At 41.0% G+C, this 26087-nt stretch overlaps 1 protein-coding gene across 7 annotated transcripts in view; it reads right to left on the bottom strand.

Moving 5' to 3' along the window:
• lama2 (laminin, alpha 2) overlaps positions 1 to 26087 on the bottom strand; it is a 308893-nt gene that overhangs the window by 70384 nt on the left and 212422 nt on the right. For 5 of the 7 annotated variants that reach the window (XM_055016148.1, XM_055016150.1, XM_055016149.1 and 2 more), the window contains 6 exons: positions 25297 to 25414; positions 20398 to 20550; positions 5113 to 5237; positions 4839 to 4925; positions 4117 to 4310; positions 582 to 724 (listed from right to left, as the gene is read on the bottom strand). In XM_055016148.1, coding sequence (XP_054872123.1) covers positions 582 to 724; positions 4117 to 4310; positions 4839 to 4925; positions 5113 to 5237; positions 20398 to 20550; positions 25297 to 25414 — 820 coding nt within the window. The remainder of the gene's footprint in view (positions 1 to 581; positions 725 to 4116; positions 4311 to 4838; positions 4926 to 5112; positions 5238 to 20397; positions 20551 to 25296; positions 25415 to 26087) is intronic. The other 2 variants (XM_055016151.1, XM_055016154.1) reach the window with 1 other exon arrangement.

Genomic DNA, 26087 nt, shown 5'->3' with positions numbered 1-26087 from the left:
CTAGTTTTTTTAAAGATTTGATCTCAGGACAAGTAAATTTACACAACAATGTCATGTTTTAGTATTTTGTTCATGGATTATTAGAAATTTATTAGATTAGTGGAACATAAAATGGACTTCAACTATGGAATTACCCTTAAAGTGTTTTTATCTGATGTCTTGCACTATATGTCACCTATACACAATAACAGACCCAACAATGACAAAAAAGCTTGGTATTTTATTTTAGAATTTGTCATTACTTAAAAATGATTTAAAAAATGCTCAAGCACTTGAGGAAGTATATTGTTTGTATATACTCATTTTTATGTGCTCAATGAAGTGCTTCCTTAAGGTTTTAGTTCTGATTCAACGTGCGTATTATATACAACCCCACTTTAAAGAATCCAGAATAACACTTAATAAGGGAGGAACAACAAAGTTCCCTTTATCAGAAATATGTCAATATGTGCAAGCAAATAAAACTCTGTTAAGATGTTTCAGGGGAACTTTATGTGAACTCTAAGCAACAGCATCAGTTTCACTGATGACATAAGTAATTCAAAAGATCTTTTCCAACCACTCTGACAAAGATTTCTTACCTTGAGTTCCTCTGTCATGTTCTCAAAGCGGTACAACACTTTATAAGGTGGTGGGAGGGGCGTGGTCAGAGTGACATCAGTGATAATCCGATACAGGCGGTTCATATCACTGATCAGCAAACCCGAGCACTCGTCATCACAGGCTAGAGAAAGAGATAAAACACACAAACATCAGTATGAGTAGTGTCCTCAAATTCTCAATCAGTTTGACCTCAGTCGGGCAGTTTGGGGTCACTTAGAAATGTCCTTATTTTTGAAAGAAAAGCAGTTTTTTCAATGAAGATAACATGAGATTAATCAGAAATGCAGTTTAGACATTGTTAATGTGGTAAATGACTGTACTAACTGAAAACGGCTAATTTTTAATGGAATATCTCCATAGGGATACAGAGGAACATTTCCAGCAACCATCACTCCTGTGTTCTAATGCTACATTGTGTTAGCTAATGGTGTTGAAAGGCTAAATGATGATTAGAAAACCTTTGTGCAGTTATGTTAGCACAAGAATAACAGTGTGAGTTTTCATGGAAAACATGAAATTGTCTGGGTGACCCCAAACTTTTGAATGGTAGTGCAAGTGTATTTATTACAAGTGAATGTTTGTGCGCTTTATGTGTGAGGTCGTAAACATCAGTATGTGACCGTGGCGACTGCTTGTGTTTTTGTGTTTAAGTGGCACTGCCATCAGAGAGACAGGCCTGCCGATGCATGAAATTTAGCACAGAGAGGCAAAAGCACCTATTATGAGCACACACTGCAGGCTAACAACACACACTAGCATGCACACACACACCAGGGAATTCACTAAGACACACATTTCTCTGCATTGTGTGTGTGTGTGTGGAAATTTCTTTTCCCTTCTGTAGCCAGAGGCTGATTTATTGCACAAATTAAAATTTCTGACAAGGGAAATCAAAGATAAATTAAATAAAATAAAAGCTGTTTCTACTCTATCAATCTCTGACAAAACCACAACACACAAATAAACCAATGCATTCATGCAGTACCATGCATACACACAAACCCATACACTCAGAGTGAATGTATTGCATGTGGGAATAAATAGCTGCTTGTCAAATCCATGCCATTCACTGCTGAGAGATTGTATTCACTAATTTCCACATCATGTGAAAATATATTGTACTACACAGGTATGAGCTGTGAAATTGTACAAAAAGCCTCACTTGGATCACTGTCTGCGCCTGTCTCTTGCAACAGTTGGCAAGGAAGGTCACAGTGTCTCCACATCTGAGCAGTTTGTACAAATTGGTGTATATTTGGCTAGCTTTAAGTTGCTTGAAAGGAAATCTTTTCTAAGATGATTTGGCTGTGTAGTACGAGTACATTTAGTCTCACACAGCCAGACGTATCTCCACAGCATTGTGTCAGCGCTCGAGAATGGTCTGCTGTACTTCACAATCATTCTCTGCTATTGGGGAAACACACAGTCTTGATGGTTTATATTTCTCTAAACCTATCACTATTTTGTTGGGCTGCGCTAATTCTCAGATGCAGCATAACCCTTCACTCTTGCATAACCACTGGATCAACCTACAGGAACAACTCTGTTAGACAGCAAATGTTGTGAATATAAAACGTTTTTATATGCATTTACAACTATTTCTTGAAGGAATCAGGAAGACCTGCCTTACTGAACAATTCCAATCTTTGCTAAAAGATCCCATTTTGTTTTAAAAAAAAAAAAAAAAAGTATACATGTAAAAGCTAAATGCCAAACAGTCAAATAGTAGCCACCAAAACACCAGTGGATTTTGACAGGGCTCTGGCTCAGTTAACTGTAACATACAAGACACTTGTGCCTGTGTTCCTTAGACAGTAACTTATGGGTGGTTTATCCAACTGAGTTAGTATCACAATTGTCACTGTGCCTTTAATGTACTTATTGTATCACCATTATCCAGAGTGAATCTGGCCATGCAGTCCCATACACATAATGCTAGATTTACAGTAAAAAGTTAATCTGATGCTAAGTTGGATATGGGAAACACATTTCAATGACTGCCATCAGTCTAGCTTAGTAAATTATATTTCAGCATTTTATAGCTACATGGTAAGGTCAGAAGGTAACTGGTAGTTCTATTGATGAGATTTTTGATGCATTTGGGTTTTTCTTTTATACTTATCCATCCGTCCATTATCTATACACCGATTAATCCTCAATAGGGTTGTGGGGGGCTGGAGTCTATTCCAGCTGATTTAGGGTGAAGACAGGGGACACCCTGGACAGGTCACCAGTCTATCACAGGGCTACACATGGAGACAAACAAGCACACTCACATTCACATCTACGGACAATTTAGAATCAGCAATTTTAAAATGTTATTAAATTAAATTTACAAACTAGAAACGAACAACAAATTCTTATCATATACAAACAGCTCATTGAATTTTATGTAGATGTACTTAGCTGTGATTTGAGGTCATGTTACTTACTGTATGTTTCCCCTTTAAGTTAATCATTTATTCTTCAGCATTACATCTTATGTGGACGTGTATGTGAACAGTTAAAAATGCAATCTGAGACATCACCTGTTTTACTTCACCTACATGTCTTTTTCTTTTTAAGTTATGTTTTTGGCCTTTTTTGGATAGGTGCAGTGTAGACAGACAGGAAAGGTGGGAGAAGAGTTGGGGGAAGACATGCAGCAAAGGGCCGTGAGCGGGAATCGAACCCAGGTCGCTGCGTCGGGGACCAGCCCTGTACATGGGTTAACCTGTTGAGCTCCACTTTAGCTGCATGTCTATGCAAATGATTTTGTGCTACACATGTGAAGGCTGCCTGCATTTCCCTTACTCAAGACTGTTGAGCTTTGAGTGCTGAGTTGTGTCTAATAGAATAGAAGAAAGGCCAGAGATCAGGCAAAATGTGAAGTGCAATCACTCAGTGTACAGCAGTCTGATCGTTCCACTCTGTGTAAACCATCAGGACTTGGTGGTCTGGATGTGGAGGTGAGTGGTGCAGTGCCAGGGTGCAGTGCAGCACACTGCCAATTTATGAACACGCGCTTTGTGTCTGAACACATAAAGACCTAAGCAAGCAATTTTCTCACTGACCTGAGAGCAATTTCACATCAGCCTCTGTCTTAAAACCTTTTCTTCTACATTCTCACTTGCGCGCATATACTTACCTCTAGACATGCTAATGGCACCAAATTGGCCCTGCCATTATGGTCATATTAGGTTTAAATTAGCTCCAAATGACATAGAAATTATTTTCTAAATGACTTGAATCTGACTTCTGCCACGATCTCCTGTCTCCCATGGCAACTAGAGAAAAGGGCTCTGACTGCTCATTTGCATTTCATCACCAAAATAAGGTAAAAATCACAACATCAAGTGACAGTGCAGGGTGGAGAGACAAGAATAGAAAAACATGGTAGAAACAGACAGCGAAGATGTCCGTCGGTCTATACCTTCATTTTGAAAATAAATCAAAGAGTGAAACAAAAAGGCAAGGAAAAACAAGAGGAGCAAAATAATACAACAATAAACACAAGCCTTGTGTTAGTCTTACAGATGATCCCAGATGGTCCACACACATGCCTTTCCATGCACTGGTCACAAGACAGCCCTGATGTCCCGACCCTGCAACGGCACTGTCCCGTGACAGGGTCACACGGTCCGGGCAGCGCTCCCCACAGGGAACACTTACATTCCTCACAGCGGCCGCCTGGCATCCTCGGGTTACCATGGTAACCAGTGGCACACCTAAAGAGGGGGATGATGTGAAGAGAGAGAAATTGCCACAGCGCTAAAGTAACATTTTACTACATTCTACCTTCTCTAATGGTCCTGAAGTGTCAGATCATCAAAAAGCTGTTAATGTTTTCAGGCAAGCCTTCAGTGCATGTTGTCATAAATCCAAATAGGAACATTGTAGAGTATTCTAAAATCACTTGTAATGAAAAGCTTTGCATTAAATTTGAAACAAATATGAAACAGAAGTATCTTTACCAGTGATTTTAGGTTTTTTGACCCCTTGTAAAATATTGCCATTGTGTGTAACCTGTCTTGTAAATGTGATTTGTTATGTGGCCTCAATTACACTTCAGGACTTCCAAAATTACCCTATTTTTAAAAATGATGTGAGAATTCAAGGATTCAAGGATATTTATTGTCATTGCGTTTCTGCAACGAAACTTTGTTGGCACTTTCAAAAAAAACCCAAAACAACATAGTATAAAAAACAACAAACAGCTATATAATAAGAATTGTGGTTTTCTGTGTGCGTCTGACCTTTCACAGTATTTGCCCTCATATCCCTCAGGACAAGCGGTACAACGGTAGTCATCAAAACCCTCTGCTACACAGGTCGGACTGAAACTAGACACAGAATGAGATGTTTCACAGGAATTACTTAAAAACATGTTAAACAATCTAAATATAGGCTACGCTGAAAGAAAATGATCTAAAGAGAATGATATATCCATATGACAACACAACAAATTAACAGTACATTAGGATTTCAATTTGTTATCACCAAAAAAGAACACACAAACAGGAAATTTACTTATTCTCGGGGTTGCTCAGGGGGCAGGCACAGGGTTTACAGTCGTCAGGAGAACCTCGGACCACACCGTAGAAACCAGGAGCACAGCGTTCACACCGATCACCCTCTGTGTTGTCTTGACAGTTCTACAGACACATGAAATAAATGATACATTTGTGCAGACACTCTACTGACTTCCAATCATTCTCTTCCATGACTCTAACTCAACGCGTGGGTGCTGAAATTTCCACCATCCCCCACCTATCATGACTTCTTGGTGTGTGTGGTTGGTTTTAAATAAAGAATGCCACTGTGAGCATAATGAATGCAGCTGTAACACAATGTCAGAAAAAAAAACTTCATCCTGCTTATCGAAAAAGCTTTTCATCTTTCAAAAAAGCAAACTAATTTTCTAATTAAATTAAAAGAAGTGAAGCTACACTGTTATCTGGATGTTGTATTTGGAAACTGCCACTGGCACAAAAAATTAGACATTAGATCTATTTGAGCAAGACAAAAAAAAAAAGAAAAAAGAAAATTGGAATGGTTTGAAGGCATCTGTTGAATAAAAGAAATCTAGCATAGCAGATTCTAGCATATTTTGGAGGCTCTTATTAATGATGGAAAAATGTGTGTATGTGTTAAGTTGTGTACAGCCTCCTGTGTCTGTCTGTTCCAAGCTGACAATGAGTGACTGAAAAAATGACACCTCATCACCTCTTGGCATTAAAGAGGCTTGTTTTTTATAATTAGAATTACCCTGGCACCACTACACCAGCACCAGATGAGATGGAGAAATAATAGTGGCATACTGTTATTGTTACCTGCTGTCATTTTACGTCATGATTTTTGATACTAGTAATATTTTGAATACCAGTGTGCTTGACTTTGGAGTGGAAATTTAGACACTGAGTGAAATATTTGACAACATGACAGACATTCAGTTTGAATCTATTCAAAGTCAAAAGTTTTCTGTCTGTTTTTGATTTTCTTTTGTTCCACAGGGACCAAAGCTAAAACAGTGACTTTTATTTTCCAGGAGAAAGCTGATTGAGGATACAGATTCACCCATCCAGACGATCACTGGGAAGTGCCCAGTGTGATCGCAGCTGCTTCTGCAGAGCTGAGCATCTCTACTGCAGCAGCAGGGAAATCATTATTCATTTCTTTTTACCACCCACAGCTTCTGAGTCATTCAAGGCCGTCACACTGGTAAACTTTTATCTACCCAGGACTATTTTTGATAAGAAATGTAGTTGTCCACACACACAGTAATGAATGGCTTTTGGGCTCAGTCCCACTCCTGCATGATGAGGTGCTGTGAGAGCGTGCACAACAGCAGCCAGCTAGCTGTTAGCTGACAGGTACGATCTCACATGTTACACAGTTTAATAGGCTTCTTTCCTCAAGAGCGGGCCATCTGAAATACACATTTTCCCTCCAAGATTTCCCTCACCTGTTTCTACATATAGAGTAACAATAACACACATAAGCATTATTATATCTCAAACATTTTCACAGATTTTTTGTTTTCAATTTCTTCTTAGCTCAGTTTATTATACAGTCCAACACACACACACGCACGCACGCACGCACGCACGCACGCACGCACGCACGCACGCACGCACGCACGCACACACACACACACACACACACACACACACACTGAGTTGTATTCTGACAGACACTATGCCAATAGAGCAAATTTTAACAATATGTACACACTGGAGACATAAGAATACAGGCACATTCTCAGCAATGCAGACATCCAATTAATGGCCCTCCCCAAACAGAAACATGTGAGTGCATGCACGCACACACACACACACACACACACACACACACACACACACACACACACACACACACACACACACACACACACACACACACACAGTGAATGAAAGATATACATTCACTTTGGACAGAGAGAATTAAGTTCCATACTGTACACAAACACACAGCTCTCTCCGCCTCATACCCCCAGGGTCCCGTGTCTTATGTGTTCGACTTGTTTGCTGAAAATGGGAACTTCAATCAGTACTACAGGAAGTTGCCTCTTAACGAGGCAAGTCATTTCCATTAACTTCCTGTGTTCCTCGTTACTGCTAATTACCACAGAAACAAACTCGTATAGCATTTTCAATTTAGTCTGCTCGCTTAGAAAATGCTAATGACACTGTTATGGAAGGCAAGATAGAAATGGGGAAGGAAAAATGGCTGGGAGGCAGACAGAGACAGAAATGAAAGAGAAGAGAAGAAGAGGGAGGAAAAGAGCAGAAAGAGAGAAACAAACTAGTAAAATTAAAGAAATTAAACAGAAGTGAGAAAGACAATGAGAGAGGTTGAAAAAAAGAGGGCTGAGGGGGAAAAAACGACAGAGCTGAAGGTAAAAGATTGTTGAGATGAAAAATGACAAAGGATGGATAAATACATAATTGAGGACAGGAGGGAAGAAATTTTACAGCAGAGAAGGAAAAAGTTAATGCAGCTTTCCACCGCAGGCACGAGGTGGCACAAACATGCCCCATAATCGGCCCTTTCAGCCCTTGTGTTTCTATTGTGGTGTGGGATGCAACAGCTTCAACTGCAATGTTACTTTAGGGGGCACCAAAACAATGACAAATAGTAGTTACTAAGTGTAACTCCAGTTCTGTGAAGGAAACAGAACAGTAAAGGTCTGTTATTGTAGCCTATATGGTGAATTTTATGTTGCAACTCACTAGCTGGGACCACACCAGTGATTTGAAGCTTGATTGTTTACTGGATGCAAAGGATCATTATGTCGGTGTGGGGGAAAAGCTTAGTTGGAGATCAGCAGCGGCTTCTGGGCCAGTGGACCCCCGAGAAAAAGGAGAAAATAGGAAAAGCAGGCAGAAGTACAGGGAGGGTGGGCACAAGAAGTGAGAATCAACAAGTGGGAAAGGCAGCGTGGGATATATGGGCGTACGACAGGAAGGGGAATGACTGAGGTGTGGTCTTGCTCCTGAACCTAAGCTAAAAATTTTTATCTCAATTTCCAGCAGTTGGAACATGCACAAAGAGTCAAGTCGCCATAAAATGATCCATCAGTCACTGCAATGGAAAACAACCTGATGAAGAACAGACATAAGAGAAAGCAAGAGGATGTGCTTAGAGCAGGGGTGGGCAATTAATTTTCATATGGGGCCACATGAGAAACTCTGACGGTTGTTAAGGGCCGGACCAGTACACTTACAGCTCTGCTCAATATAGATCTCAATAAAAACTGTAAATGAAACAATACAGTGATACAATGAAAATGTGGAACACAGAATACAACTATTTAATGAAAGATTTTGTTTTTTTCATTGAAACTATGACTGCTGCCTATTGAGTTGTAGATCTTTACTATCATAAAGACATATGTAAAATGTGAAACTGATTTTCCAAGTGCTTTAATTACTTTTCGGCAGTCACTGTTTTTACAAACGAAGCAAGTAAGACATCAGTCGGAATTTATTTCACAACAATATGGCCGTCAGCTGGTAGAGATGTGAAACTTGCCTTATCATGTCAGTTTTTGTTCATCATGAACACTATGAGGTAACTGCTACAACTTATCTGGACTAACAGCTGCTGGATGTACAATAACATTGCGAACATATTGTAACATTATAGTGTTGTCAGTTTTTAAAAAAATTTACATTAAGTTGACTGTAGCATCGTGAAGCATCAAGAAAGACAACAGCTACCGACTGCACTTACAGCTCTGCTCAATATATTTAAACAAAAACAGTAAAGTACACAATACAATGATGTACAATAATTCTACAATAATGCGGAACACAGAACACAATTATTTAACAAATATTCACTAAAACGTTTTCAAAAATGTGCAAAACTAGCACAACATTAACCTTCCATGTAAAGCACTAAATATATCCAGCTTTGTTTGTTTGCATGCCTCAGTTCTTTTCTTTTTATTAATTTTCTTGTTCAATGACAGAAATCTAGCCTGTTTTGGGCTTGAACATTTCCTCCATCTCCTCTCGGCACTCCTGCAGTCTCTTCCCAGGCTGAAGCTGATCAACAATCCAATCAGCGCATAAATCTAAGTATGGAAAACGCGCGAAAAAATGTAATTTGTCGTGCGTGACTTTAGGCCATAAGGTCACGTGCGAAAAAACGGTAACTTAGCAGATCTTTCAAAATAAAAGCAGGTCAGGTGTATTGCTTGCATGTATTGTGATGATATATATTTGCTTTGACTTTTAATATTTTCCAATGACCTCATACGGGCCAGTCAGGGTCATCCGGCGGGCCGGATGTGGCCCGCGGGCCGTAGGATGCCCAGGTCTGTCTTTGATGTTTAGGTGGGTCAAAAACGACCTGGTGAGGTCATTCTCTTGCAATATCTTAGTCATGAAAAGTTTTTTATCATTTCATGTTTTGGCTATTTTCAAAAAACATGTCTTTGATATCAATCAATTTACATTTTTAAATTGCATTTTACGCTTTTAAATAAATTCTAATATTTGTATTATTATTCTTTATCACTGATAATATCACACAAGAGGTGAAGCAGTGCACAAATTTGGAGGGACATAGAGCAGCAACAGCTGGAGGAAGAGAGGAAAAATGTCAACAAAATGGATGTTGACATTCTTCTATTGCTGTTCTGTGTAATACTCTTCCTTTTCAATCATCAAAATGTCCAAAATCTGCTACATGTTGAAAAATAAACAGATTTCAAACATTAAATCATTCTTGTGTGGCCAAAATATAATACAAACAATAATACAAATGATTATTCTTAAAATGACAAAAATGGCATAAAAACACATTGATTCTTATACGGGTCATTTTTGACTCACTGATGAGTGTAGGTCCAATCACTGGAGCATCTAAGGGTTTAAAATAATTAGAAAGCAGGGAACATTAAGAGACAAAAAACATTAGTATTCATGTCAGATTCAGATTTTTATTGTCATTGCATGATACAATAAAATTCAAGCACTAATAAAATGGATCTCATAAAAAAAGCAATAAATAGTAAATACCACACTTCCTACTCACTCTCCACCCTAAATCACACACACACGCACGCACGCACACACACACACACGCAGACACACACACACGCACGCACGCACGCACACACACACACACTTCTTGAGTCTGTTCAACTATTCAATGTATGAGGTTGTAGGTTCTTGTTTTGACATGGAGTACAACTTCTGTGTAGTATGTGGGGACGTACTTGGTGAGTTTATATGGAGGTATTATTGCCGGAAAAGTATTTGTAAATGTGTACCAAAAGTTGCATGTTTACATCTCAATCTGTGTGTCTGTAGTGAGATTTGTTACTGCAACCCGGAATATGCAAATGTCTTTTCAAAATTTGTGTCTGTAATTTTTTCAAATGTGTATAAATCTGATAATCTGTATTCAAATTTGTACACGTAAAAAGATTTGTCAATGCATACAAAGACATTAACAGATGAAAAGTTTAAGCATTTGGCTAAAAGTGCTGGAAAAACAGGCAAATCACCAGCTCCAGGTGAAGCTGGCTTCACAGTTGGATATCTTTCTATGTGACTTTTGCTACGTTTCTGCCGTTAGCTTTGTACCTGTAGCTCAGGCTCATGGGCTCATTCATGCTGGCTGTGTACTGCTTTGCTGCTCTGTACCTCAGTAGTTATGTTCAATCAATCAATCAGTCTTTATTAGTCATTGCACACTTTCATAAACAATGAAATTTCATTTGAGCTGCCCTGCCAATGACAGCTCTGGCTGCTGTGCAGTGCTGTGCGTGCCTTTCTTGAGGAAAAAAAGAAAAAGACATGTTGGGATCTGGGTAGGGATAGCAGAGGGTAAATTTAAAAAAAAGGCTCGTTGTACCAAATGAAACCTCCAATGTTGGGAAATTCAATTTGAGAAGGAACCTAAAAAAAAAACAAACCCACAAACAGGCAAAGCTGACATAAGACAAGGATAGTTGGGATAAGGATGTGGGGTGGTGGAGGGGGGAGCACCGCACAGTTAGCCGGTTCCCGTGCAGCAAATTACTGCGCACGGATTCCTGGCTCCTGTGTATAGTGAGGAAAGCTTGTGAAGGCGGGGGTGGGGGTGGGGGTGGGGGGTGGGGGGTGGGGTGGGGGGGGGGGGGATATGTGCATGTATGTGCGAATGTTTAGCTCAGTCCTCAGTTCAATGAGTCCGATGTGTGTGTATGCGTGTAGCCCATCTACTTCCGTCTCAGACCCCCGGTGTCTCAGTTTGCGAGGGTGGAAGCGCGATAACACAGCAGGTTGCTATGGAGACGTCCTCGGTTGGCCCGGTCCAAAAGTCAACAGGTGTCCTTGGGAAAGTGGGGGGGGGTTAGGTGAGCTATCTCTTGGCCATGAAACTTCCAGAGGAGTTTGTTATTGTCCCAGGGGCGCCAGAATGTAATCAGTTTCCTTCTTGTTTAGGCGGGGGAGAGGAGCAATTTCACCTTCCCCCTACTGCTCTCAACAATTTTAGACCCCAGCTGTAGTGATTCTCACCCTGATGGCTTCCAATCTGTGACTCAAATCAACAGTCACACCAAGCAAATTGTTCATCTTACGATTGAGTTCGTCATACCGAGAATCGGCAGCCGTGATCCGATCATTTGCGTAGACCAGCAGTGTTTGGACGTCGTTTCTATCTGCGGTCTTCCTGATTTTCCAGAAGCTCAGGCCAGTGAACAAGCCAATTATCAGTAGGCCTGTCATCATAAATCCGAATATATAAACATCTTCCACATCTTCCACAGATAGGGGTGCCAGGCACATGATCCCCTTCCACTTCCCCCAGGCGTCGATCACATAACCAGAGGCGAAACTCCCATCCGGGCAGGTAGGCTCCCCTAGGCCTGTGCTCTTTGTGGCGACAATCTTGTCAATTGCGTTGAGAGACCAGTTAATCAATTCCATGATCGGTGTTTTGAAGGTCCAGTGCCAAGCGATCGCTCCGAGTCAGACAGACGAGACGAGACAAAAAGTGCAGCAAGCAGAAGACATGAGGGTGTGGGGAGAACAGAGATAGAAACGGAGCGAGGAAAAGTGTGACCGCCTCCCCGAGAGCTGAGAGCAGAGCTTCAAATCAAATCAAATCAAATCAAATCAAATCAAATCAAATCAAATCAAATCAAATCAAATCAAATCAAACTGTATTTAGCACTTTTCATACTGTTAAAATGCAACACTAATTGCTTTACATTTAAAAACATTCAAAACAAGGAAACCCATCCCTCCCTCCCTCCCTCCATATATACATAAATGCACACGACTGCACATGCGCACATATACACACACACACACACACACACACACAGACACACACACACACACACACACACACACACACACTTGTGCACGCATGCCCACACATATACACACACACATACACACACACGCACTCTCACCACTAACAGTAGGGAGACATGGCATGGCACTGACGATTGTGGAAAACGTCACCATTGGGACTGTCCACAGTGGAAGGAGTCACAGGCTATGCCCGCCAGGGGCGCCGGCACAAGGACCCCCTGACCCCGACAGAGAGGGGGACCCCCACATCGAAGTGGGGAGCCCCCCAGCCAGCTGGGCTAAGGGGACCCGTGGATAGCAACCCCCGGCAGCAGACCGGATACAACCCCCAGTGTGGAGGACCCCTGAGGAAACACTGGAGTTCAGATAGTATCAGATAGAATAAAAAGCCAAAGAGATTAAAAGTTTAAAGAGTAAAAATACATAAGATAATAAATAAAGAATGACAGAAGCAGGATTTTAAAGATTAGTTAAAAGCCTGATTAAAAAGGCATGTCTTTAACCTTCTTTTAAAAACATCGACAGTCTCTGCAGTCCTGAGGTTCTCCGGCAGGCTGTTCCACAGGCGGGGGCCGTAGTGGCTAAATGCTGCCTCGCCGTGGGTTTGTGTTTTGGCTTGTGGTATGGATAAAAGGCCACTGCCAGAGGACCTCAGGATCCGCAAGGATCGATATGTCAAAAGGTGATCAGATAAATAAGAGGGCGCAAGGCCGTCAAGACTTTTAAAAACTAAAAAAAAAGACCTTAAAATCGATCCCGAAGCGGACAGGGAGCCAATGCAGCAACTTTAAAACTGGTGTAATGTGTTCCCGCACTCTGGTCCTCGTCAGCACGCGTGCGGCTGAGTTTTATAATAACTGGAGATTTAAAATACTCTTTTTGGGAAGACCAGAGAGCAGGGCATTACAATAGTCTAAATTAGAAGCGATAAAAGCATGCATTAGCACCTCCGTGCTGGCCTGAGAGAGAAACGGGTGGACTCTGGCTATGTTCTTCAGATGGTAAAAACCTATTTTTGTTATATGTGAGATAAAATTCAGCTCAGAGTCAAAAATCACGCCCAGGTTTTTTTTTTTTACGGATTTTGCAGGTTTAAAATCTTGTAATTTTGATAAAAGTTTCTCTCTCTGGCCTTCAGGACCTATAAGTAAAACCTCAGTTTTGTCCTGGTTGAGCTGTAGGAAGTTCACTGCCATCCATGACTTGATGTTTAAAATACAGTTTAAAAGAGTATCTATTGGCCCTGTGTCATCAGGAGACACGGCAATGTACAGCTGTGTATCGTCAGCGTAGCTATGGAAACTGATGCTGTGTCTACTGATGACGTCCCCAAGAGGAAGCATGTAAAGATTAAAAACAATGGGACCTAAAATTGAACCTTGGGGAACCCCACACCTAATTTCATGGGTTCCTGAGGAACATATATCCATACTTACATAAAACACATCGATCTGTGAGGTAAGAATTGAACCAGTTAAAAACAGTACCAGAAAGGCCGACGAGGTGTCTGAGTCTGTTAAGTGAAATGTGATGGTCTACTGTGCCAAAAGCAGCACTTAGATCCAGTAGAACCAACATTGTTAGTTTTTTATTATCCAAATTCCACCTGATGTCGTTTAAAATCTTGAAAAGTGCTGTTTCTGTACTGTGGATCATTCTAAAAGCTGACTGATGTCTTTCTAAAATGTTAATTGTGTTTAAAAAGTCACTGACTGTGTTAAAAAACATTTTTTTCTAAAATTTTACTTAAAAATGGTAAGTTGGATACAGGTCGGTAGTTATTAAAAACGTTGGGATTCAAATTGCTCTTCTTCAGAAAGGGCTTCACCACCGCTGTTTTAAAGGCAGTGGGGAAGACACCTGTCTAAAGAGGGCAGTTCATAATGTTTAAAAACTGTTCCTCAAAGAATCCATAAAATGATTTGTGGTGTGGGAATTGGATCTAAAAGGCAGGTTGTTGGGTTTACTTGGGAGAAAACTTGACCAAGTGTCCTTGCATCAACCAGGGCAAAACTCTCCAGTGTTTCCTCAGGCAAGGACAGCAGATCAGGTGTGTTAGCAGATAAAACTTGTTGGGATAAAAGGCTGGATCTGATGTCCTTTATTTTGGTTCTGAAGTGGTCTACAAAGTTCTCACAAAGAGTGTCAGATGGCATCTTAAAAGCTTTATTAAAATTACTGCCTGTTAAAACATTAAAGGTGGAGAAGAGGAACCGGGGGTTGTTTTTATGGTCTGATAAGCTGTGAGAAATGGGAAGTTCTTGCCTGTTTGACTGCTTTATTGTAGGTTTTGAGTTGTTATCGTAGAATTTCATAATGGACTGTTAATTTGGATTTCCTCCATCTCCTCTCGGCACTCCTGCAGTCTCTTTTTAATTGATTGATTTTATCGTTTTTTCTCCACGGCGGTATAGGTTTTCTTTTGCTTGTTTTGGTTAGAAGTGGAGCTACTGAGTCCAGAGTTGACTTCAGTCTACTGTTAAAATTATCACGGATAAAATCATAGGCTGCAGGTAAAATTTTGGCAGGAGTGCTTTGTAAAATCTCAGTAAAATTTGCAGCCACTTCAGAAGTTAGATAGCATTTCCTCACCGTTCTCACCGGGGCCTCCTGCTGGTTAAAACTGGTGATATTAAAAAAAACACAGTAATGGTCAGACACAGCCAGGTCAACAGCAGAGGACACACCAATGGACAGGCCATGGGTTATAACCAGGTCCAGGGACACTGGGTCCGAGATGTTATCAACGTGTAGATTAAAATCACCTGTTATTAAAATTCTGTTGTATTTGTTGTGAATGATTGATAAAAGTTCTGAAAATTCACTGATAAAAGAGCTGGAGTGATGGGGTGGTCTGTACACTATTACACAGAGAATCTGGGTGCTGGTAAAAACAAAGGCATGATGCTCAAATGATGAATAACTGTTAAAAAACACTTCAGTTGCGGTGAGTGCTTTATTTGTAATGGAGGCTGTCTGATGGAGAATAAAAGTTGAAATTCGGTGGGGAAGCCTCGGTGAGAACAACAGGTGCATCAGTGCCAAACCAGGTCTCTGTCAAGAGAAGACGATTCAATTTATTATCTAAAATCAAATCGTTAGTAATAAAAGCTTTGTTTAAAAGAGAGTGCACGGTCAACATGGCCATGTTGATGCTCGTGCCGAACGTGCGCTCCTCCTGGAGTTTCAATGGAATCACCGTTCTTGATCTAAAAACAGTCCTGGTTTTGTTTGATCTGTTAAAAACGATAGTTGGAATACTGTGAGTGACGTTGTGCAGCATTTCTGTGGGCAGAGGGGAAGTGTGAGGGGTGGGTGGTGAGTGGGCATGGCTTATGGACAGTCAGTCAGCTGGCGTTGATTGAACCGCATGGAGAATGTTTGTTGTTAAAACCGAGCTGCCCAGTGTGCTCGGATGCAGTCCGTCGTGTCGATAAAATCCAGGACGGTTCCAGAAGAGGTTAAAATTATCAATAAAATTCAGGTTGTGAGCTGTGCAGGTGTGCCGGAGCCAGATGCTCAAGCTGAGCAGTCTGGAGAAGCGCTCGGCACTGCGAGACAGAGTCGGTATGGGCCCGCTAATGAAAACTGACTTCTCACAGCTTTTCAGAAGGCAGAAGAGGTCCATAAAATCCTTTTTGGTCAGCTCAGACTGTCGCCGGGCCATGTCGTTTGTGCCAAAGTGAATAATCACACGGCATACGGAGGATGGGATGGACTGTAACAGCTCAGGAAGTTTGTCCAGGATAATGGCAACGGTGACGCCAGGAAAACACCGTGTGGTGTCGTTGAAAAAGGGGATATTTCTGACAATACTGTTGCCGATAATGAGTGTTGTGGGACTGAACAAAGGATGATATGGCTGGTGAGGCAAGCCAACAACGCTGCCATCAGGAGCTGGGGAGCGCTTAGCTGTCACCTTCGGGCGACGGGCAGGGAGTGGAGCCGGAGCCGGGGCTGGACATGTGTCCATCCACCATAGTGTTGAGACGGGCCGCTCAGCAGGAGGGGAGGCGGTGGTCCTTGTGCCGACTGTAGTGCCTGATCTGGTGGAGGGGAGCTCCGTGGGGTCCGGGTGGTTGCTGACCGCTATGGCAGGTAGCAGCCTCATCTCTGGGATGATGATCTAGGATCGTGCCAGGGCAGTGGAGGCTCCCAGAACGCCTCCACACAGCCTCCTCTGGAAGCCTCCGGTGTGAAGCAGAAGTCGAGGCCCGGGATGACAGCTGCTGATCTGGGACCGTAACCGGAGGGGATGCCGATCCAGCAAAGTGCACAGCCGTCTCGGTGTCCAGCAGCAGAGGGGGATCCACCGGGCCCCTGGATGCAGGGCCGTTGGAGCAGGGAGCCCCAGACACACCATTGGCCGCTGGCGCAGAGGAAACCACAGGAGCTGAGCTCAGGCCTTCACCACCAGCTGGCTTTTCATTGGTCTGCAACAGAGCCAAGAAACGATTTGAGAGGGAGTGGAGGCGAGACGGCTCTGACTGGGGTCTTCTGCCTGCCCTGGATCACTACCTCTGTCCACGATCGCTGCCAGTTGGGTGTAGAGCAGGATGACGGCCGTGGACAGTAGGGATCCCAGGGTGCCGTGTCCTGGAAGGCCGCAGAGAGAGAAGCAATCCGCATGGACTGCTCGTGGGCCACCTCCATAGACCTGGCCAACAAAGTGTCTTTATCCCTCAGTTCACCGGTGAGATGGCAAATATCTTCCAGCAGGTCAGCTATCTTTTTATTAGCCTTCCTGAGTTGTGGGTCTTCTCCAGGGAACATGGAGGTAGCCATGTAGCACTGAGCTAACGGATCGTAGCAGCATTGCTACTTTACTTGAAAGTTCAGATCACAGACCTTCTGAAAAACTTGTGCCGAACACTCGCCGCAGGCAAATCGTTATTAAAGCGGAGGGCAAAGAGATTTTTAGCTTTTTTGCATAAGATCATTTATCTTGTCGTGATAGAAAGAAGCAGATCTGCTGTGGTCAGAGTGCCGGCTGTCACTGACGTGTCACGTCTCACATGTCATGTTGCCTTATTGTAGTAAATAGTTCTGCTACCATAATACCCCCATAAGTTTCAGGCTGTTTGTGGTCTGTATGTGTGTGTCATATGTGTGATGGCGCTAAGTTTGAGTCTTTCATACATGAGTAATTCAAAGTTTAAGGATTGTGGTTTAAATCAATACTTTAAACAACATAATGGCATTACAAATGCAATGAATCAAAGTGCAAAAAGTGCTATGTAATTGCTGATTCTTGCAGTCGGTGTCTAAAGTGACACTGTCATGGCTAACCCTCCACCTTAATATAAGCAAGCTTTATAGAAAAATAGATCTGCCTTAGACACTTGTTTTAAATGCAGACAAAACTAAATGTAGGCTATCTACTGTACTACTTCAAAAACTGTGAGATCAGCACTGTCTGGAAAATTTTTAGCAAGAAATGGCCAACAAAATCATTGGTATCTACTTTTAAATATCTAGGATTTTTAATTGAGAGCCATTTGTCTTTTAAGGAGCACATTCAGTATATGGTAAAAAACAAAAAACAAAAAAAAACTGAAACTCCTATTAGGATTTTACTACAGAAACAAACTTGTTTTGCTTTTTATGTGAAACAGAAATTAGTGGAAACAACCTTTTTGCCTGTTATTGACTATGGAGATGTGCTGTATATGAAAGCTTCTGCTAATGGTCTTCGCATGCTGGATATTGTGTACCATGGGACACTGAGATTCATTAGCAAATGTGGCCTCCATTGTGTGCTCTATTCTAAAGTTAACTGGATGTCTTTAAGCGCCGACGTCTCAGTCATTGGTATGTGTTAATGTACAGAACCACTCTGGGTATTGTTCCTTCCTGTCTTTTTGAAAATCCAAATACTGCCAGCATCTTTCTAAGTTGGTTTATAAGAGTTTCTATACTTTTATGTTCCTGGTAAGAGAGCGCAATAGTGTACATATTACATTACACAATACAATAGGATTGATACAAAAATAAAGTTACATTATCTCTTGTGTTTTTTTAAATTTCTTGTTATGCATTAAAGGTGGAGTACAGAAAAAGATAGTTGCTATTTAGCAAGGTAGTGCTACTTCATCTTTACTGCATGACTGATGTGAAAGCAGACAGTGTAGTGTAATATTTTTTGGGTACAATGTGCCAAAGTAAAAGATGATATCATCTTGGCAAATGCTGTTGAATTGATGAGTGGTGTTAAAATATGTGTGTGTAATAAATAATGTTGACTATTCTTGTAATCACCGATGCTTTGATTGTATTGTGTGTGTGTGTGTGTGTGTGTGTGTGTGTGTGTGTGTGTGTGTGTGTGTGTGTGTGTGTGTGTGTGTGTGCGTGTGTGTGAAAAAGAAGGAAAAAGGGGGTTGAAGCTGTGAGTGTAGAAGTAAGGATGTCTTGAAGATTGGTGGGAGATCATAAATTGTAAGTTTGATATGAAGATAAATCATATGTTTTTTAGGAGATGAAATGTAGAGTGCTCAAAACACAGTGCATACTTTAGGCATTATAATACTAGAAACATAACAACGCATAATGATGTAACGCATGAAATATGTCACAAAATAACAGGGCAAAGTCTGAACATGTCTGGACATGTTCTCTGTAAAACATGACGTAATGATAACCTAATAGCATGTGCTCTGTAAAGCATGACGTAACAGTGAAATATGATAACCTGGTGACAAGATCTGATCAATGGATTTAGAAAGGTATAATGTTGTCAAAACTGTCTATCAGAAAATATGTCCTTTAGACTTGGAAAAATGACTAACTCTCACAGCATAAAAGACGATGCACAGCTCTGGCCTATGATTTGGGACTTAGTTTCCACATCAACAGCGGTGGACACAGTGCGCATGGTTCTATCCATGGGGATGCGTTTTGCTGCACCCAGGCGGTAACTTTTCAGCTACACACAGATGTAATTAGAGGGGTTCACACAGACCCTCGCGACTTTGTTGGATGAGGAAGTTTAAGTCACATGTACTCTTGTGGGCATATGGATGCAAAAAGCATGAACTGGCCTTTAACATGTTTAAACAGATAGCATGTTCCAAAATTATTATCTCTCTCACTGTCACTGCACACTGAATTGTGTTAGGTGGATTTTCTTTAGTGCATCCACAAAATGGACAGCAAACAGATGATGAGGAAATAATCACTGAATAAAAAAAAATACATTTTTGGATTTATATCATGCATTCTACCTTAAAATACATTATTGGCATGTGTTGAAGGTATGTTTTGTAAAACTGTTGAGGTCAATTGATTACTACTTCACCAAGGAGGCGGAAGCTCAGCGCAGTTATGTGACGATCGGCGATGGTTTGTCTGTCTGTCTGTTGGCAACATTACTCAAAAACAGAATAACAGATTTGGATTTGGATTTTCAGGGAAGGTCAGAAATGCCACAAGGACCAAGTGATTAGATTTTAGCAGCGATGCAGCTTATAGTCTGGATCCACGGATTTGTTAAAGATTTTTGTATCATTGCATCAATAGCAGCACGGCATCACTGTTACTATGACAACAAGTGAACAGTACGTCAGCTGCCTGCTGACGATTACATGATTGCGATCCTACTACAAATCGACCGCTGCGGACATATCGAGACTTATCTGTCTGAAATGATACAAGGAATGAGCAGCCTTGGCAGAGTACTGCGCTCTCTGAGTGCTTTTCTATTTTTATTATGTATTCTAAAAAAATATCTGTTAATAGGATTATCTTCCCCTATGTTTTTTAAAGCAGAGATATGTTTTAGCTTTGGGTCGGATCCAGAGAAAATCTGAGTAAACTGGGGGGTCGTTAATTATTGCAGGGCTAATTACAGTACCTGACATCAATTCCAACACACACACATAGGCACACCTGCCTCACTCTCTCACCTCAATCTTTTCTCCAGAAACTACCCAGCATATGGCTCTGTGAGGGTCTCCAGCGGCAGAATGCCCAGACATACGTCCACACACTCATTTACCTGGCATATGGATGTCTCAGGGTCACAAGTGGAGGAGTGCCCACTGCACTGGCACTGAACACAGCTGCCCATGCCGGCAGCGGTGGGCACTCTGGATGCTGGAACAGATGTCAGGGAACCGGTGCGAAGACGGTAAAAACCTGCAGCACACTCCTGCACAGAGACAGAAAACGAATACCTTGTAAGGGCCAGTTGTGATTGAGCATGTGTTCCTACTGTGTCCTCGCCACGCCTTACACTGGACACACACACAAATGTGCACGCACACACACACACACACACACACACACACACACACACACACACACACACACACACACACACACACACACACACACACACACACACACACACACACACACACACACACACACACAATTATCCCTAATCGTTACTTCTCTAGGCAACTGTTGACCACCCTCTCGTTCACACACATACTCACAATTAAGAGTTATTCCCTTCAGTAACTTTTGAGCACAAACACACACCCTCACATACCCGCCCAGTGCACACACACAAACCTGCAGATATTCACTTACACAGAAAGAGAGATGCAAGGTAACTCTCTCTTCCTCTCTCTCCTGTTCAGTAATAATTAATGGAGTCCATTTAAAGAGCCATCTGTTCCCTCTGCTAGCACTAAACGCCCGTTTAAAAATACTTTATTAACAACAACGGCAGCTACAAATAGAACGGCCATCTGTCAGCCAAGCCCTCTGTGACCTGAACATTTCACATTTAGCTACCGTTTGCTATTTGGCTTCTATTTGGCATTTTTTCAACTGTATCTGTAGCTTCTAAATCACATGTAGAGGTAATTTTTTTCAGGTAATATCGATGGGCAATGTTCTGCACACCAAGTAATGGGCAACAATGTGAAACAGAGGTTGAAAAATATAGTTAAAAGTTTGCTGGCAAGCCTTGTATTCCTTTGAGATTAACACAATAATACCTAAATGACTTTCAGACATCACCGTCCAGCAGAATTACCCAGAACTGTTGCGTCCGTGTATCATAAGCTGTCTCACAAAATCCTCATTAAACTAAAGATTGAGTCACTGCTATAGGATTTCTGTGGCTTAAGAGAAGGAGCTGAACGCAGCTGAAAGTCAATTGCTTTGACAAAATCACAACTGAGTAGAGGAGATGCTCAGTGGGGCTTAATCCTGGTTAAGCAAAGCAGGAAAAAAATAAAATTACTTAAAAAAACAGGAAAGTCTGAAAGGCGTTGCAGAAGCTTAAAGCTCTGAACTAAATGTAAATTGGAAACTTATGAGATACTGTTGAAAGCCATGTCTGTGACCTCTACATTTTTGTCATTCTCACTCAGTGCAAAAGCAGCAGTCATTGTTCCAAGCTCTAAAAAAGAGGACAATTCAGCTCACTCTGCTGTTACTGTTCGAAACATAATTTCTACAAATACAGTCAGTTCATTTTATATAGTAGTCTCCCTATACAGTGCATTGCATTTCTTTAAAATGTCTTTCTTTATTCAAGAAATGCCATTACACAAATTATTAAAAATATTCAGTGAGCCCCTTTTCAGACAGACATATAATAAATACCATTTCTGGCTTCATCAATCTGTTAACGTTACTGCATTCTGTCATTCAGTCAGTCACTTCCTTTTTAATGTTCCTCAACGCTTCATTCAGACATACCCACCACAGTGATGGAGAGGACTAGGTACAGTATATGTGTGATATTTGTCATACATGCGAGACTGGACAATATTACAAGTAGCATAGTGCTTAATAATCTACTAATAAATAAAAAAAAAAAACTATTCAAAACTAAAAATAGTTTATCAAACTGTCCAAATGACTAATAGCCTAGCTTATTTAGGATTTGCTAAACACTGAAATACAATCCGTTTGTGATGACAGTCTTACTGCAGTAACCTGCTGCTACGTTTTGGTAGTTATTTTATATTTATTGGGTCACATTCTACATGTAGGTATGTGAAGCATCCATGATCACAACACTCTCACTAATGTAATCCTGCTGTGAGACTAGAAAACAGAAAAGTCTTTGTAAAACATGATGTGACAGAAAAAAAAATCTTTGAGTATAGTTGGTAGATCAGACTTTTATCAATAGTAAAATAAAAAAAAAAATCTGTGATGGAGCTCAGGACTCAACCTGAGGACCACCGCTATGTAACAACTGAAAAACTGTACCTCATAAACAGTGAGTACATCTTGTGACTTGCTGTTATATTCTATTTCCTAATAAGAAGTCATTAGTAAAAGCTGCAGTTCTTGTCCTGTTTGCATGAAAGTGTGCAAGTCTCTCGCTGCTGTTTGATGCTGCAGGTAATTAATCAACTCCGAAGAAAGACTCCCAAAAAGAGCTGGAAGAAGCAAATTAAACTTTAGTCCCAGTTAGTCAAAACCTGGATTCCATTCATGACTGGTGAGGTCATTAATCTGACCTATTACAGGCTTTGTCCATATCCATAAAAGTTTTATTTTTCTGAACAGTTCACTTTTCAATGAATGTAAAATTATAGCGCATGAGAAAAGTGTTTCACGATTTGGCACACAAACTATGTCCTTTGCTCTCTGTCTTGTTTTGATGCTGAAATGAGAAAAAAAGTCTTCCCTAAATCACTTCACACACATTCTGTTACTTTGACGGCATGTAGCTCAGACATGTGGTGTGTTGAAAGTGATACTAAAAAGTTACTGGGTCGAACCTAGTAAGATTTCTGTAGAGGCTTTTACAAAAATGTTTATTGCAAAGGTTCATTGTGTTTATTCAGATATGAAGGCCTCATGATTAAATGCCATCAGATTGACAGAAAGAAGCGCATGTCTGAAACTAGAAACCTGAAGACTATATAGAAGGATTTTCACATTGTTTTTCACTCGACGTACAGTGCGTGTGAAAAAGTATTTTCACCCTTTTCAAATTCTTATTTTTTGCGTAATTTCCCCAATTTAATGTTTTAGACCATCAAACAAACGTAAATATCAGACAAAGACAACCCAAGTAAATACAAAATGCAGTTTTTAAATAATGATTTTATTTATTTAGGAAAAAACAATTCAAAGATACCTGGCCCTGTGTGAAAAAGTAATTGCCCCCTAAACCTAATAACTGGTTCGGCCGCCCTCAGCAGCAACAACTGAAATCAAGCATTTTCTATAACTGGCAATGAGTCTTTCACATCTCTGTGGCAATATTTTGGCCCACTCTTCTTTGCAGAATTGTTTTAATTCAGCAACACTGGACAGTTTTCCAGCATGAATGGCCTTTTTAAGGTCATGCCACAACATTTCAATCAGATTCAAGTCTGGACTTTGATCAGGCCTCTTCAAAACCTTTATTCTGTGTTTTTTAAGCCATTTAGAAGTTGACTTGCTGGTGTGTTTTGGATCGTTGTTTTGCTGCAGAATTTTGCTGCAGAATTGCGCTTCAGCTTGAGGTCACAAACTGATCGCTGAACATTCTCATTCAGGATTTTCTGGTAGAGAGAATTCATGGTTCCATCAATCACAGAAAGTCATCCAGGTCCTGAAGCAGCAAAGCAGCCCCAGACAATCACACTACCACCACCATATGTGACTGTTAGTATGATGCTCTTTTTCTAATATGCTGTGTTACTTTTACGCCATATGTAACGAGACACACTTTGCAAAAAGTTCAACTTTCGTCTCATCAGTCCATAGAATATTCTCCAAAAGTCTTGGGGATCATTCAGATGTTTGTTTGCAAAAGTAAGACAAGCCTTTATGTTCTTTTTGGTCAGCAGTGGTTTTCACCTTGGAACTCTGCCATGGATGCCATCTTTTCCCAGTCTCTTCCTTAGTGTTGAGTCATGAACACTAACCTTAACTGAGGCAAGGGAGGTCTGCAGTTCTTTAGATGTTGTCCTGGGTTCCTTAATGACCTCCTGGATGAGTTGTCGCTGTGCTCTTGGGGTAATTCTGGTCAGCCAGCCACTCCTGGGAAGGTTCACTACTGTTCCATATATTCTGCATTTGTGGATAATGGCTCTCACCGTGGTTCACTGGAGTCCTAAAGCTTTAGAAATTGCTTTGTAACCCTTTCCAGACTGATAGATGTCAATTACTTTATTTCTCATCTGTTCTTGAATTTCTTTGGATCGCAGAATTTTGTTGCAGTTTTTTGAGATCTTTTGGCTGATTTCATTTTGTCAGACAGGTTCTATTTAAGTGATTTCTTGATTGAACAGGTCTGGAGGTAATCAGGCTTGGGTGTGGTCTGTGAAATTGAACTTGCTTTCCAAAAAATGTGATTAGCCACAGTTAATTCATGATTTAACAAGGGAGGCAATTACTTTCCACATACAGCCAGGTAGGTTTGGACAGCTATTTTTCCTTTAAAACATTAAATCATCATTTAAAACTGCATTTTGTGTTTACTTTGGTTATCTTTGTTGGATATTTAAATTTGTTTGATGGTCTTAAACATTTGAGTGGGTAAAATATTAAAAAATATAAGAATTCGAGAAGGGGACAAATAGTTTTTCACAGCACTGTAGTTTCTGTCAATGTAAAATAGCTAAAAACAAGTCTGAGGAATATTTATCAAGAACAACTAAACAAAGAAACAAAGAAGGAAAAAAGTTTTATACATTTATGTTGAAAAACAAAATATTGATATCTGAATCTATTATTATCGCTTGATTGAACTCTGAAATATCAATATAGCTATTAGCCTGAAAATAGATTATTAGCGGACATCTGCTCTTAATCTATCTCTTCTGCATGAGGTAGTCTCACGTAATTACACGCCCTTGCATATGGTGTGAGCATACACTGTCTGATGTCAACAGATTACATGCACTGGAGTTCACATAAAACCGTTTTGAAAAAAAATGACATTTTGCTGATTTAACTCTTGTATGCATGTGTTTAGTTGTGTGCGCACCTCACAAGACAGTCCAGAGTATCCAGCAGGACAGTCACACTTTTCTATCTGATGGGCTTTCTCACTTTCTTTGGTTGGTCTGCCTTCCTCAGCCACTGTTAGACTGATTTCTGAAATACTAGAAGAGAGAAGTCAGAAGTCTGTTAATACAGCAATACAATCAACTTCATAATAGTGTGCATTTGTGTTTGTCCTGGCTTGCTCAGACATTTAGAAAATCAAAAATTAAAGTGTTTGCCTTTCAGTGTTTCAAAGAAGCTATACACCGATCAGGCATAACGTTGTGACCACCTGCCTAATATTGTGTTGGTCCCCCTTTTGCTGTCAAAACAGCCCTGACCCATTGAGGCATGGACTCCACTAGACCCCTGAAGGTGTGCTGCAGTATCTGGCACCAAGATGTTAGCAGCAGATCCTTTAAGTCCTGGAAGTTGCGAGGTGGGGCCTCTGTGTACATCCCACAGATGCTTGATTGGATTGAGATCTGGGGAATTTGGAGGCCAAGTCAGCACCTCAAACTCATTGTTGTGCTCCTCAAACCATTCCTGAACCATTTTTGCTTTGTGGCACGGTGCATTATCCTGCTGAAAGAGGCCACAGCCATCAGTGAATACCGTTTCCAAGAAAGGGTGTACATGGTCTGCAACAATGCTTTGGGTAGGTGGTACGTGTCAAAGTAACATCCACATGGATAGCAGGACCCAAGGTTTCCCAGCAGAACATTGGCCAAAGCATCACACTGCCTCCACCGGCTTGCCTTCTTCCCATAGTGCATTCTGGTGCTATGTGTT

This window comes from Amphiprion ocellaris, chromosome 12 (genome assembly GCF_022539595.1).
Source record: "Amphiprion ocellaris isolate individual 3 ecotype Okinawa chromosome 12, ASM2253959v1, whole genome shotgun sequence".
NCBI lineage: Eukaryota > Metazoa > Chordata > Actinopteri > Pomacentridae > Amphiprion > Amphiprion ocellaris.
This window is presented reverse-complemented; position numbering and strand designations above follow the sequence as displayed.